Raw genomic sequence first — 15,788 nt, 5'->3', positions numbered from 1 at the left:
AGAGAGAGGAAGGAAGTGGGAGAGACAGAGAGCCTGAGCAGCATGGAACGGGGATGTGCAGACCCAACTATTGAGAGAGGGACTGAAAGGGGAAGGGGCAGGAGGAGAGGGTGGGGGAAGTGGAGAAGGGAGAAGGAGGAGGAGAGTGGAAATGAGGTTGTTGGAGAGAGGCGGGCGTCAGGCGGCGGTACTCAGAGATCCCACCCGTCAGAACAGAGACTGCCGGGCAGCTGAAAGGAGGAGGAGCACAGGGCGGGGGCTCACCGTGATGTATCCCCAGTCCTCCCAGTCTAGGCCGAAGCGGTGGCCATGCACGCAGAGCAGCGCGCGGCGGACCTCGGGCGTCCGTGGGCTTTTCTCCAGCGCCACCTCGAAGGGCCACACACCCCGAAGGCGGCCCGTGCCCGTGCTCACCAACGAATAGGTGCAGGCGCCCGGGAGGTGGAAGGTGGTGCCGTCGAAGGTGCGGTAACGGAGGCCGTCTGAGGCGAGGCAGAGGCCTGGGCCGCCCGCGGCTGCGCGGCAGGGTTTGCAGACCACCCGGCCGCCAGGGCGGCAGCGGCAGCAGCGGCCGGTCGCGGGGTGCGGGGACGACAGCGGCGCGCCGGGTTCCAAGTAGCGACCGGCGCTCAGGCAGCCACACTGAACCGCGGGCACGCAGTCGGCGCCACTGAGCAGAAAGCCCGCGTCGCACACGCAGCCCTCGCGGCAGAGCCCAGGGCCGTCGCAGCCAGGCGGTGGCTTCAGCCCCGCGCAAGTGTCTGAGCAATCCGGAGCGCACAGCGTGTAGCGCGAGTGTGCGGGGCACAGCGGGCCTGCGGGAGCAAGTAGGGTTGGAGGATTACTTCGAGGCATGTGGCTGTTGGGAATCTCATCCTCCCCCTTGGGGCTAGGATGGGGCATCTGGGGCCCTGCAGGGGTGAAGTTCTACTTGGGCAGAGCTGCGGGAACCTTCAGATAGCAAAAGACCAGGTGGTGTGGATCAGAGGCAGAGCTAATCTGTAGGGCTTGGACGGGTAAGGGCTTGGGGGCTGGACCATGAACAGGTCTGAGTCCCTGAGAGGTAAGGGCTAAAGGGCTGGACCATAATCAGGGCTAAGAAGAAGGAAGAATGAGAGCTGGGGGCTGGACTTTCATCAGAGTAGGCCGGACACTTTGGATGGGCCAGTCTCTGGTGGGGAGTGGAGGGATGGGTGCAGGCTGGCGCAGTGGGAAGTACAGGGTCTCAGGGATACATTGTGCAGGGATGAGCTGGCACCCTGGGATGGGCAACAGCCAAGGAGCTGAACCTCTGTCAGGAGTGGGACCAGGTTCCCCAGATGAGCAAAGATGGAGAGGCTGACCGAAGCCCTAGGCACTCACTGCACAGACTCGACTTCCGCCAGGGGAAGACTTGGCCACCCAGCATCTGGCAAGTTTCACAGTAGAGGCTGAGCATGGGGCAGGGTCCAATGCCTAGACATACATCCACCATGCAATCTTGGACATAGGGACCTGGTGCCAGCATCTCATGGCACAGCTGGAAGGGCCCCAGGGGGTCCAAGAGGATGTCACAGATGTGGGCAAAGTGGGCTGGGGTGCTGGTGGCCGGCAGTGTGACACAGGATGGTGGCAGTGGCGGCATCTTGTCAGCAACATTCAGGCACCCAGTCGGGGAACCCACCACATAGCTACGGCCAAAGGCCCAAACCAATGCATCCTCAGGTAGCTTGGTGCCCAGCACAATTCCAGGCACCTGGAGGTCATCCATGGGATCCCCATTGTAGTCAGCACACAGCCCCACCACATGGCCCATATATGCTGCTGGAAGATCCACTACCACGCGGATCCCGGGGGCATAGGTCACCCGCAGGCCAAAGCGGCAGCTGACCACAGTGTCCCAGCCATGGCGAAAGATGAGGGTACTGTTGCTCAGAGCCTGGAATGGTAGATTCTGCCAGTCCCCATTCACCTGTGTGAAGAAGGTATGTCAAGCTGGGGCTCTAGGGACCCAGTATCAGTACCAAGGATGCCTATGTCCCTAGGTAAGAGCAGGGCCTCCAGAAGGCCTTGTTGAGGCACTGGGGGTCTGTCTACAATGACCGGAAAAAAAAAAAGAAAAAAGAAGAAGGAAAAAAAAAAAGGGCGGGGGGGGGGGGGGGGGCTTGGGATGCTGTCCATGGTACTGCTACTTTTTCCAACAAATACTTGGATGGTGAGAACTGTGGATTCTGGGATTTGGGCCTGTAGTATTCCTGGATCAGATTTGGGGATTTGAAAGCGACAGCCTCTGAAAGGGACACATGTGCAGTGTCTGGCACTTAGTCTGTATTCAATAAATATTTGTTGAACTAATGCATGGATGAATGAATGAGGCTCCTTGGCTTGGTCAGGCTGTAGAGTCCTAGGGATGCTGGGATTTCTAGGTAATGGCAGGGGCTCCAGGGTGCTATGCAAATGGCTCAGGGCGGGGAGGTCTGTCCACAACATATACAAATGTTGAAGCTGCTATCCGTGGTCTAACCACATTTGCCCAGAACAGCTGGGGCTGGGGGTATAAGAATTGGGGATGAGGGTTTGTAAGCTTTGGGAATTGGGGATTTGGAATTCCTGGATTGGGTCTGGGGATGCCACTTGGACTGAAATTGGGTCTGAAATTCAGTTAACACATATAACCTATGTTACAGTGCCTGCAATACAGTAGGTATTCAATAAGTGATTGTTGAATGAATAAATGGGATCCTTGGGTCAGGACTGGGGTTTCAAAAGCCCAGAATCAGGACTAAAAGCTCTGTTATACTGGGGCCCACAATAAAGGCTCTAGGATTCTTGAGTCCAAGCTAGGAGTTTTTGTCCCAGACACTCCAGGCCAGGAGTAATTGTCTTTACACTTAGGTTGAACTATATGAAACTGCCACATTTGTAGGAAAAAAAAAAATCAAATATTGGCAGCTTCATATGGTCCAATTTTAATAACTACATGTGTCAGGACAGTGAACTGTGGTAATTAAGAGTCCTTTGACTTTGGAGTCAAGTTATCTGGGTTCAAATCTTGGCTTCTGGTTTGTTTAGCTGTCTCACTTTGGCAATTTATTTAACTTCTCTGTAAAATGAGAAAAATAATAATATTCACTGAGAAAAAATTGTTGTAAGGATAAAGTAAGGATTTGTAATTGTGGGGCAGTGTTCCTTGGGGTAGCAGAGGGATCTTAGGTTCTGGGATTAGGGTCCCTTAGGGCCCCCTAGGGCTAGACCCCTGGTCCCAGGAAAAGCATGAAACCCGGTCCTAAATCACATGCCTCCAGGGACCAGACAAATAACTAAATGAGTGAAATGGAGAGCGTGGGATTGATGGGGACTGTGACAAACTGGAGAGAAAGTATGTCCCCCTGGCTAGAGAGGAAAGTCCCAACCACGAGTGGCCATTAGAATAGGAGACTGGTTGCCAGGGCTTCTCGTTTCTCAAGAGATATTATACATCCAGCCTTCCTCATTTAAAAGTGGTAATTCAAATTAACAAGTCAGGAAACAACAAATGTTGACGAGGATGCAGAGGAAAGGGAACCCTCTTACACTGCTGGTGGGAATGCAAGCTGGAAAACAGTATGGAGGTTCCTCAGAAAGTTAAAAATAGAGCTACCCTACTACCCAGCAATTGCACTACTGGGTATTTACCCCAAAGATAAAAATGTAGTGATCCGAAGGGGTACCTGCACCCCAATGTTTATAGCAGCAACGTCCACAATAGCCAAACTATGGAAAGGGCCCAGAGGCCCATCAACAGATGAATGGATAAAGAAGATGTGGTGTGTGTATATATATATATATATATATATATATATATATATATATATACAGTGGAATATTACTCAGCCATCAAAAAGAATGAAATCTTGCCATTTGCAATGATGTAGATGGAACTAGAGAGTATTATACTAAGTGAAATAAGTCAGTCAGAGAAAGACAATTATATGATTTCACGCATATGTGCAATTTAAGAAACAAAACAGAGGAGCATAGAGGAAGGGAGGGAAAAATAAAACAAGACAAAATCAGAGAGGGAGACAAACCATAAGAGGCTCTTAACTATAGGAAAAAACTTAAGGTTGCTGGAGGGGAGGAGGGTGGGGGAGGGGGTAACTGGGTGATGGGCATTAAAGAGGGCACGTGATGTAATGAGCACTGGGTGTTATATGCAACTGATGAATCTCTGAACTCTACCTCGGAAACTAATAATACACTATATGTTAATTAATTAATTTAAATAAAGTAAAATAAAATAAAATAAAAGACTTATAAAAACAAAAATATACCACATTGGTGGGCTGGCAAACTCAACAGTCTCCCCAATTGGAGTTATAGATTCAATGCAATCCCAATAAAAAAATCCACCCAAAAAGAAAAAAAGTGGTAATTCAGTAATAAACTAAAAATATTGCCAAGGCAAACTCCTGATGCAAAATAACTGTCGGTGTCTGGGTCCTGTCCTCTGTGGTCAGTGAATACTCAGCGCCACGGCCCCACAACTCCTCTCCCAGTGTCTCTTTCCAGGGCCTTTCCTACCTTGATGAGAAAATTTGCCATGTTGAAGTGGTGTCAGAATCATTGGGGACTCTGAATTATGTTTCACAAAGGAGGTAGTTGAGGTCATGTTTTTTTGTTTTGTTTTGTTTTGTTTTGTTTTGTTTTGTTTTTATTTGCAGAGACAGCATAACAGACCCTGGAGCTAAAATGCCAAGCTTTAAATACCAGCTCTGCTATTTATCAGCTGTGTGACCTTGGGCAAATTGCCTCACCTCTCTGGGCCACAGTTTCCTCATCTGGAAAATGGCAATGCCAATTGTATCTACCTTAAGAGGACTCTTGTGCATTATGTGTTATTATATTGGCACCTAGTGAGCGCCTTCCATGTAGCCTTTCCAACAACACTACAACCTCTTTTCCTTTGCCACAAGAAGTTATGGGGGACTGGGTAAAGGGCTTCTGGACTTAGGGTTTGGTCCTAAAGAGTTAAGGTTTGAGTTCTGATTTAGGGGTTAGTTTTGGGGGGTTAAAGTTAAGCGGCTGCGTCAGAGATCATGGGGCAAGAGCAAGGAGGTGGGAGTCCTAGGTTGAAGGTCCAATATCATAGGACAAAAACTCAAGGTGTGATCCTAGGGTGAGGTTAGGGGGATCTTGGGATCAGGGTTGGGAGTCTTGAGGTGAGGACCCTGGGTCAGAGGTCATAACGTGGGATCCCTGGGTGCATGTGTGGGCAGGGTTGGATTTTCTCACCAGGACACGACTGGGTTCCTTGGGGTCCAGCCTCAGGTGGCACCCAGACACGAACACTTCGAGGCTACCCGGGAGGCCATCAGGTCCGGTGCCCAGGAGCACACGGAAGTCCGCCAGTTCCTGCGGCGCCGGAGAACTAAGGCCGCTCAGCAGGTACACGCAAGAGCCAGGAAAGCGAAACCGGCGCCCATCGAAGGTGATATAGTGGCCTCCACCGGCCGCCACGCATGTCGCCATGCTCGAGGGCACACACGTGCGCAGGCCGAGTGACAGAACGCAGCGCTCGCCTGGCCTGCAACCGGCCTGGGTGCAGATCACACTCCCTCCTGAAGCTGGGCAGACACAGCGGCGCGTGCAGCCCACGCCCTCCCATAAAGTCTCGCCTGGTCCCAGCAGACGTCCCTGGTGCGTGCAGCCACAGCCACCAGGCCCGGGGCGCCGCAGGACGCAGGCAGGGCCGCTGTGAACGTAGCCGGCATCACAGGCGCACGTTTCCCCGCAGGGCAGTGGGCACGACGCTCGCAACCGACCCATGCACGTCTCTGGGCAGGAGGAGCCACACGGCTCGTAGTGGCTGTTGTGGGGGCACTCGATGGCTGGGGGCAGGGGAGGAAGGTGGAGGGGAGAGAGTGTTCACATCAGGATCTCCTAGTCTGGTTCCAGAGACCTAAGTATTCAGCTACCCCTGGAATGGAGACGTTCTCGCCCTCTGCTTCCAAGAGTCGTGCCCAGGATCCTGGGGATCCTCTTCCCCTAGAATGGAGGCTTTCCAGCAAACTCCATCTCAGAGTAAAGAAGTTTCTATCATCAGAAACCAGAAGTCCCCTTTCCAGAACATAAAAGTCTGGCCCTGGGACACAGAACTCTCACCGCAGAGCCTGGAGTCCTCGTCGCCTAGAGGACTTTTCCATCCACCAAATCTAGGAAACCTGCCTTTTAGAATGAACTAATTCTGGACCCCAGGGTCCGGAAGCCTTCGCCCTAAGACCCAAAGGCCCCAGACCCCAAGACCTAGGTGTTCCAGGTCCCAGAAACCAGAAATTCCGCCCCTAGGGTGGAGAAGTCTCCATCCCCAAACCCAACGAACTCTGCCTCTGCGGCCTCCGCAGTCCCACCCCAGGGACCCTGCAGGCTTGCCCCAGGAATCAACTCCAGCATCAAGGAGTACCACCCCCTAAGTCCCAGAATCCCCTTCCCCAGTAACCCATAGCCTTTTCCATCTTAAGGCTCACTCACGGCAGCCCGTCTGGAATCTCCAGGAGTCGATGCTGACACCCAGGCGCTGACACGCGTGCGCGTAGGCCTGGAGGGTCAAGCAAAGCGCAGGTCGGTAGTTGGGAAGGGGGCAGATCCAAGCACTGCAGCTGGTCTCGAAGGGCGCAGGCAGCAGCACGTCGTGGCAGGGGCTAAAGGGCCCCTTCCCAGCTGCCAGGATGGCGCAGGGCCCCGGGGTCTCCGGTGGGGACGCTGGCTTGGCGCAGGGAGCAGCCCAGAGGGCGTGGCACGGGGCATCCGGCGGCTGCAGGGCCCAAGTGCGCAAGAAAGCGCGCGGGTCCGGACCGCCCACATCGTCTGTCGGGTCGCCGTTGAAGTTGCCGCACAGGCCCACCACGTGCGCACGGTAGCCGTCGGTCACTTGCAGAGACAGCGCGTGCTGCCAGTCGTACACCAGGCGCAGCGCGGGCGGCTCATGCTCCAGACCTGCCTCCGCCCAGAGTTCTGAGCTGCGGAAATGCAACCGCAGCCTCCCGTCGTGCAGCGTCGCCGGCAGCCGGAGCCGCTGCTGGTTCACCTGCAGGGGTGACCCAAGAAAGGGTGCATTCCTGAGCATTTGAGGAGACGTGGAGGATGGAAGCTGAGGGGGTTGGATTTGGGGATACTGAGGGAGTGGGGACTTTGGGGCGGTAAGGTGGGAATGAGTTAATATGTGAAAAGCACTTGGAACAGAGTCCACCTCGCGGTTCATATGAGGAGGGTTTTCTATGTCTATTGTCCGCTAACACTAGCATGTGGAACCTCCAAATTCTGTGAGCTTTGGGCCTATCCTAGGACCGCATGCAGCCACTGGCGTGTCTGAAATTTCTCCTCAGGGAATTTTTAGAGGCACTGTTCTGGTTGGAAGGTCACTCCATGCACTAACCCAGAGTCTTTATTTTTTAATTATTTTGCATTTATTTATTTTAGCCAGGAGTTTTGTTACCAATACCCAGATGCGACCTCATGCAAAATTCAGAAATCTTCCTCTCAGGAATCTAGATAAGTGATTCTACTAAGGAAGCTCCAGTTCATTAGAGAGCCTTCAGCTAGGACCCCAGTGTCCTTTCCCCAATTACCAAGAGCCTCCACCAAGAGCTTCCGGATCATATGATATCTCTCCTCCCAATCCATGATTTCCATTTTTTTTTTGCGTCCACCCACCAAGAAGGTTACCAACCCACCTTTTACTCTCATTCACCACCTCCACCCTGGTCCAATCATCATCTCCTGCCCGGACAATGGCAGTGACCTCCTCACTGGTCTCCTGGTGCATCCTTCACAAGCCCCATAGTCTGTTCCCCACATGGCAGCCACAGGGATCCTGTTAACACCCAAGTGATATTTCATCCCTCCTCTGTACCACAATCCCTCCTCTTCAGCCTGGCTTCTTGCTATTCCTCGAACATGCCTGTGAGATTCCCCCCTTTAGGCATTTGCTGTTCCCTCTGCCTGAAATGCTCTTCTCTCAGATGTACACATTGCTCTCTCCCTCACCTCTCTTAAGACTTGGCTCAAGTTTCATCTTCTCAGAGAGGTGCTCCTACTTAAAACTATGCTCTCAGACATCCTGATGCCACTTTCGTGATCCATTTTTTCCTCCTTAGCATGTATCACCTTCGAACATACCACATAATAACTTCTATTTATTGCTGATCTTTCTCCACTAGAACATAAGTACCGTGAGAACAAGGATTTTGTCTGTCTTGATCACTGATGTGTCCTCAGTGCCTTAAGCAAGGTCTGGTACATGATAATAAAACATTCCTTAATTGATGAAGAAACTCAGGAGTGTCAGGTCCTTTGGAGATGGGGGCTCATTTGATGAGAGTATAAATCTGGCGCCCTGTGGATTTGAAGGTGCTAGATACCTGGGTTGGGGTGCTGGTTGCTGGGGAGCCATAAGAGCACTTGGGGAACTCCTGACTCCTGAGTGGCAGGGTGAGTTCCCAAAAGGTGTGTGGAGGGGAGTATGGAGCATCTTGGGCTCATGCATCAGGTCCTAGCATCCTGTACTTCTGTGCTTTCCATATATTAGCCTATTTGATCCTCCCTACAGTCTGATGAGTTCAATCTTTTTGTCATCCTGATTTCACAGATGAAGAAACTAAGGCCCAGAGAGTTTAAATGATTTGCCTAAGGTCATACACATAACAGGTGGACAACCTGGGACTGGAACTCAGGCCATCAGTTTCCAGAGTCCATTGTCTCTCTATAGTGGTGCTGAGGAGTGGCTTAGTATATCCATAACCTCATAGGTGTGCTCCCTCTAGCAACCCTGATTAAACATATTCTAGCCCCCACAACCTTCCAGAGTAATGCCTCCAAACCTTCCCTGAGGAGAAATTTCACACATGCTGGTGGCTGCATGTGGTCCAAGGATAAGTCCAAAGCTCACAGAATGTAGAGGTTCCAGTTGTCAGTGTTAGGGGACAATAAACATGGCAAACTCCTCAGATGACACTTACCATGAGGTGGACTCTGTCCCAAGTGCTTTTTGTATGTTAACTCATTCCCACTTCACAGGAACCTGTTAACATAGGTGCTAGAAATCCACGGTCCATTAGCCACAATCCCCAAATGCAAAAGTGGCCTGAACACTAAGATGTTTTGTGTATTTGATGTCAAAAATGTAATTGGCAGCAAAAGCTGACCTGAACTCATGGTATGGCTGCTTAAAGTCTTATTTATCCCACTTAGTGTGAATATTCAGACATTTCACTGCAGAGATATTAATGCTTGTAATTATGTAACACCTATTGGGATTATTATATGATATATGGCATTTGCATGGGATGACCACTTGAAATTCTGAAATCTGAAATGCACCGGGCCCCAAGCATTTTGGATAAGGGACTGTGGACCTATATAATTGCCTCCACTGTAGAGTTGACAAAAATGAGGGATGGAGAAGGATAGAGTTTCCCAGGATTCCATACTTAATGATTCTTACCTGGACAAAGCCGAACTCGTGCTTGACAGCAGTGATGGTGACACCAAAGATGCGCATCGTGACAAAGTGCATGGGCTGCCTCTCTCCAGAGCTGGCGATCCACAGCTGGAAGGCAGGGAGGCCACTGGGGAGGGCCTGAGGGCAATGGCTCAGCATGTAGGTACAGCCTCCAGACACAGGGAAAGAGTAGCCATCGAAAGTGTAGATGTATGGTAGCCCGGAAGCCCAGCAGGTACCCCCTGTGATGCCCCCCTGCCCCTTACTAGAGATGCCCACTGTCTCCGACTTGGCCTCAGACACCATTTTGGACCCAGCCACAGTTCCAAGTTCTTGCTTTGCCATAGTCACAGCCTCCAAGCCTGGCTCAGTCACGGCCACCACCTTGGGCCCCAGCTTGGCCGCTGAGATGGCTTCTGACCCAGCCTTAGACACTGTCTTGGGTTCGGACTCTGGTTGAGCCGTGGGCACTGGTAGGGGGAAAGGTGCAGGTGCTGGTTCAGCCACAACCAGCGTCCCGGGAATTGGTTCTTTTAGAGCCAAAGGTTCAAGTTCTGGTTTAACCAAAGCTAAAGATTGAGGCTTAAGTTCATTCATGGCCACAGATACAAGCCCCGGTTCTGCTTCAGGTGTGCTCTCTGCCGCGGTTTTAGAGCTGGAGAAGGACACTGTATTAGAGTCCTTTAGAGATATTGTCTTGGGACTGAACATGATCTCGGTGGCCTGGGTGCTGGCCACACACTCAGGTTTGTGCTTCACAAGGTGACATGTGGTCCCACTGGAGCATACATGGTCCTTACAGGATCCTGGGAACTGGAGTGGCATCACCAGGGAAGATTCTAGGAGGGGATAGAATTCTGTAGGAGGGTTCAGATCTTCCTCAGTCAGAATATCTGGAGATGAGATGAGATGAAATGATGCAACAGAACTAGATCCTGGCATTTGGTCCCACCCTTTCCTGCCTTCATGCCCTAGGCCTCCAGGGTTGATGGAGACTCAACATTCATAAGCTAGCAGGGTTCCCAATCTAAAATGAAGTGGGCCTATATCGTCAGAAAGAAAAAGGTGGGGCTGAAGGACAATAGAGAAATGGTCAGCACAGTGTGGGTATACATCCTTGTTGTGATGAGCTGGAGAGCACAGACTCCATCTAAGGACACCAATCAGTTATTAACAAAATCTATGTGCCAGTAAGTCTAAACACATCTGTGCGTTGGTTTTGGCCAGTGAGGACTTCCAGCTTGCCATGTTAAGCAGCCTTAAAAATGTGTGTGTGTGTGTGTGTGTGTGTATGTATTGTGTAGTGTGTGTGTGTGTGTGTGTGTGTTCTGTTGGGATCTAGCCACCCCATTTCCCAGGGAGGGGAGTTATTTTTTTCATAGCTATTGATGCATGATACTAGACACCTACAAAGTGAACTTTTAAGAAATAACTTCGTTCTGTAAGGGTTTGCATATTTTCCATCAAAACAGAATACAGACTTTTGGTATGGATTAGAATATGAACTAAAGTATCAGCTCCTTTCGGTAGGAATGTTTCTATGTTGTACATCGTTGCATCTCCCGTACCCAGAACAGGCCTAGCCTGAAGTAAATCTAAAATAAATTGTCGAAAATTAATGATAGCAAATGTTTACTGCATGCCAGGCACTCTTCAACCTTCAACTGCTTCCTCTATAAAACGGGGATAACAGGGGCTCTTGGGTGGCTCAGTCAGTTGAGCATCCGGCTCTTGGTTTCAGCTCAGGTCATGACCTCATGGGTCCTAGGATCTAGCCCCACGGTGGGCTCCGCTTGGCAGGGAGTCTGCTTGAAGATTCTCTCCCTCTGTCCTTCCCCCCACTCTCTCTCCCTCTCTCAAATAAATAAATAAATAAATCCTTTTTTAAAAATGGGGATAATAAAGAGACCTGCCTCCAGAGTGGCTGTGAGGAATACATTGTATAATGTACATACATTATATATAAAAGCACTTACCGCTGAGCTCATAAGTCTAGACTATAAGTCTGTGTGAAGCAGTACAAAATAAAACAACACAAAAAGGTGGTTAAAAACTTGTGCTCTGGAAGCAAGTAGACTTGGGTTCAAATCCCGACTCTGCCACTTTCTAGCTGTGCAAACTTGCTAAAAGATTTAACCTCCAGCCCTTCCCCTCCCCAGAAAAAAGGGAATTATTACAATACTGTTCTACAGTCAACCTCAAAGACTAGCGGGAAGGTCAAGCACCCATTATTTTATCCCTTCCCCTGACCCCACTGTTTACAATTTACACTGTAGTAAAGAAAAAGAACATGTGACCTTCAACAATAACTTCCTTTTTGAGCCCAGTGCCTGGCATATGATTTGGTGCACATTTAACAACTTATAACCATTATTATTCATTCCACAAATATTTACTAAGGGTTGGACACTGTCCTACCTAAAAATCGTACAATTAACTGTGTATCTTAGAACTTACTTAATTTTTTTTTTTTTTTAAAGCATTGACTTCAAGGAACTGATGGGAGACAGAGAAAGAGAATAAGTAAGTATATAGAAAGTGATATGAGCTGGAAAAAAATCAGGGAAGGGCTGGAGTTTGTCAGGGATGGGGAATTGCGATTTTAAATTGAGTGGTCAATTTGGCCTCGGTAAGAAGGTGGTATTTGAGCAAAGACTTGAAGGAGATGAGGGTGAGATCTATAAAGATATCATGGGGACAGTCAGTGTTAAAGGCTCTGAGCAGGGAGAAGAAAGTAAGGTGGCTTGTGGGGCTGGACTGGAGTGAGTGAAGGGCAAGAGTAACAGATGAGATCAGAGAGGTAATGGGAAGAGATTGTATGGGGCCTCATAAAACACTGTAAGTACTGGGGCGCCTGGGTGGCTCAGTTGGTTAAGCATCTGCCTTCTGCTCAGGTCATGATCCCGGAGTCCTGGGATTGAGCCCCACATAGGGCTCTCTGCTCGGTGGGGAGTCTGCTTCTCCCTCTGCTCCTGATCTCTCTCTCAAATAATAAAATCTTAAAAACACACACACACACAACACTGTAAGTACTGTGCTTCTGCTGGGTGTAATAATAATCGCATGGAAAGATTTTGAGTGGAGGAGGGAGTGATTTGCATGAAAAAAAATCCCTGCCCCTCGGGCTGCTATGTGAACAATTGAAGGTAGTGTTACGATTTTCCCCGTCCCTGATCTCCTGGAATCCCATCGTCTGCCCAACTTCCCACTGTCTTGGGCCCCAGTGCTGCTCACCCACGCTTGGCTGCCCCATGGCCTGGGTCCCGAAGCCCGCGCCAGGGGCGGTGCCGAAGCTGAGCACGCCCACGGGCGGCCCGCGAGTCTCCAGGAAGTGCACCACTCCGGGCTCAGGTCCATATGCCACCTCGGTCCAGACGAAACCCGGAGCGGTGGCGTGGCTTTCACCGGAATGCTGCCCGTGGCCCGGTTCTGGGCCGCCGGGGATTAGGCGCCAGTGCAGGTTGGGCAGCGGCTGCTGATCAAGGAGCACCGGGGTGGGCTCGCGCGCCAGCAGCACCGCCACGTTGGAAAAGCCCGGCTGCGCTGTGAGCGCAAAGCTGCGGCTGAACGCGTCCACCGGAGGCAAGAGAGCGAAGAAGGGATTGTAGGCGACGCCCCCGCGGGCCGCAGCTGCGGCCAGGAAAAGCACCTGCAGGCCGGCAGAGGAGCGCAGCACCAGGGGACGCACTGGGTCCACGGCGAAGTGCAGCACGACTCCACCGCGCAGAGCCTGCGCCCCTTCGGCGCCGCCCCCCCAGAAGCTCAGGCTGCCCAGGCTGTCCGCCACCACGTACACGTGGTCTTTGGGTCCGGGAGCCGCGGGCGCGAACGGGGGTACGGCGTAGACGCGGCCCCAGTAACCCTGCGGCAGGAGTTGCTCGGACACGTGGCCACAGGCCTTATTTCTCGCTTGCAGGCAACTGTGGCCAGCCAGCAGCGCGACGGGATGAGTGGCCACGACGCGCGTGCCCGACAGGTCGCCTGCGCTCTGCACCTGCAGCGCCTGGAAGGGCTCAAGGCGCACGAGGAGGGGCCGGCCGGCAGCATGCTCGACGCCATCCAGCAGGATGGGCACCGGAGGCGTGAGGCGCAGGCGCGTGGGCCAAGCGCCGGCCACCACCGCAAACTCCTTGTGCCGGTCGTGGGGCTGCAGCGACGGCGTCACCACCACGTAGCGCGTACCCAGCAGGCGGCGCGGAAGCGCCAGTGCCGTGTCTAGGGAGGTGCGCCCACGCGCGTTCACCACGGTCACTCCCACCGGTCGCGACGCGGCTAAGCGCACCGCGCCCCCCGCCGCCCGCCGCGAGCCCCGCAGCTCCACAGCGCTGGGCAGGCGCACCAAGGCAGTGGTGCCTGGCTGCAGGCTCAGCGCGCGCCGAAGGGGCGGGCCCCCCATCGGGTGCGCCCTCACTTGCACCGCCGTCGGGGGCCCCTTGGGCGGTGGCGACACGTACAGGCGGAAGTTGGGCTTCTCAGCGGCCCCGTTCTCCAAGAAAGCCGTGATGAAGTAACGGCCCTGGAAATCCACAAATGCAACCGTTGGGCCTGAGGGAACGAACCCAAGGGGAAAGGAGGGAGTCAGCGTAATCTGTTGGATTTTGAGGTCAAATACATCAGGTTTTAATCCTGACCGCCATGCTCTAGCCATGTCAACGTGGGCAAGGTACCACCTCTGGGCCTCAGTTTCCTCATCTGTCAAAAGGGGGTGTTGGCAGAGCTATGAGAATATTAGATGAGATAATATATGTAAAGGCCATGGAACAATATCTGGTAAATATTAACTTTAAAAAAAGCTGTTTCCTTTGAACCATCTGTCCCAGAAAGGCCTGCTCAGCCCCCTTCCCACAACTGGTTTGGCCAATTCTCCGCCACAGAGTCTACCCAAACAGTCCCTGGACCCAGCGGGCCAGGGCCCTGTCCCAGGAAGCTCCACTGTGGCTAATCCCCTGTTACAGAACCATGCCAGGCAGCCCCAAACCCCAGCCAGCACAACCAGTCCCCTGCTGCAGATCCAGAGCAGCTCACCAGTCTTCTGCATCCCCCATGGATCACTCACCCCACAGGCAGCCCAGGGCACCAAGGCACAGCAGGGCAGAGGAGAGGGCAGCCATGGCCGGGGAGAGGGTGGACAGTTATGGGCTAGAGCAGTCTCTCGGTGCCAGTCTGCCTCAGCCCTTGCACTGCAGGAGCAGAAGGGGGCACAGGGGGAATCCCAGAGAAGGGCTCAGGCCTCGGAGCCCAGGCAAAAAGGCAAGGCTGCAGGTCTCACCTGCAGGAGCTGGGCTGAGGCCACAGTGCAGGGGTATTTATAGTCCCAGATGCCTGAGCCCAGACCTCCCCTCAGCACACCGGATGTCCCCATTAGCACTGGTTCCAGTCTGACCTGGTGCCATTGATTGTAATGAGGCCTAATTATGTGGGTGGGGGCAGGGAGATGGGAGAGATGGAGAGACAGAGGGGGAGCGACACAGAGAGAAGAAGGGAGGGACAGATATGGGGAAGTGAATTAGGAGATCAAAGGGGGCAGGGCAAGAATTCCATGGTTTCCAAGAAAAGTGGGACAGGACTCCTGAGCCTGCCAAGGGCAGAGAGCCTTCAGGCTTGAATTTTAGGTGTCCTGGGAAGGGGGGCGGGGGCAGGAGCCTGGACTCCTGGATTCTGAGGAAGGAGAGAAATAGACATTGGACTTCTGTGTCTCAGGGAGGAGGGGACTGGGGACCTGAACTCCTAGGTCGTGGAAGTGACAGAGGCAGGAGAGGACACGATGTGCTGGATGTGCAGGTCTGGAGGCTATGGGGCGGAGCTGCCCAAGGAAAGACAATGGCTTCCACATGACTCCCCTCCTTCCAGAACGTCCTGAGCTGGAGAACAATGGGGTTGCACCCTACGTGGAGGATCCGGGACGAAGGACAGGCTGGCTCTCCAGACAAGGAAAGGCCTTGGATTCAGTTTCCAGCCCCTTCCTTCCCAGGTCCTAGGAACCTGCACCCCTAGCCCCTTTCTCCCCCCAGAACCCTTGCCTTTGGTAGGGAGGGTAGAGGGAGAATTCAAGAAGGAATTCTTTCAATAGCTTCATTTCTCACCTGCTTAAGATCCTTCCTCTGCTCTTCAACACAAGCAGAGGAGGTGAAGGAAGGCTCCCCCCAGGGCACACGAACAACGTGGGGGTGTAAAAGGGTGGGCTTTTCAGGGAATACTTCTTTCCTTCCAGCCTGAGGTGGGGAACATATAAGCTAGAGGTGGAGCTGGGGGCAGGTGGGGGAGGGGCAAGACCTGTACTGCCAGGCTGAGTAGCTGGAACTTCGTCCCAGGAACCCAGGAGAGCCATGGA

At 52.6% G+C, this 15,788-nt stretch overlaps 1 protein-coding gene across 1 annotated transcript; it reads right to left on the bottom strand.

Annotated features, from left to right (window-relative positions):
• Window positions 1-85: 85 nt before the first annotated feature.
• LOC144380310 (IgGFc-binding protein-like) lies at window positions 86-14,568 on the bottom strand. Its single transcript, XM_078063556.1, has 7 exons — window positions 14,514-14,568; window positions 12,692-14,002; window positions 9,461-10,350; window positions 6,490-7,045; window positions 5,254-5,849; window positions 1,363-1,951; window positions 86-815 (listed from the first exon to the last, which is right to left on the bottom strand). The coding sequence occupies exons 1-7, from the start codon at window positions 14,566-14,568 to the stop codon at window positions 208-210; spliced, it is 4,605 nt and encodes a 1,534-aa protein (XP_077919682.1). The 3' UTR covers window positions 86-207.
• Window positions 14,569-15,788: the final 1,220 nt, after the last annotated feature.

Source organism: Halichoerus grypus, chromosome 15 (genome assembly GCF_964656455.1).
Source record: "Halichoerus grypus chromosome 15, mHalGry1.hap1.1, whole genome shotgun sequence".
In the NCBI taxonomy this organism is placed as follows: domain Eukaryota; kingdom Metazoa; phylum Chordata; class Mammalia; order Carnivora; family Phocidae; genus Halichoerus; species Halichoerus grypus.
The sequence above is the reverse complement of the archived record's forward strand: the minus strand, read 5'-3'. Positions and strand labels throughout refer to the sequence as shown.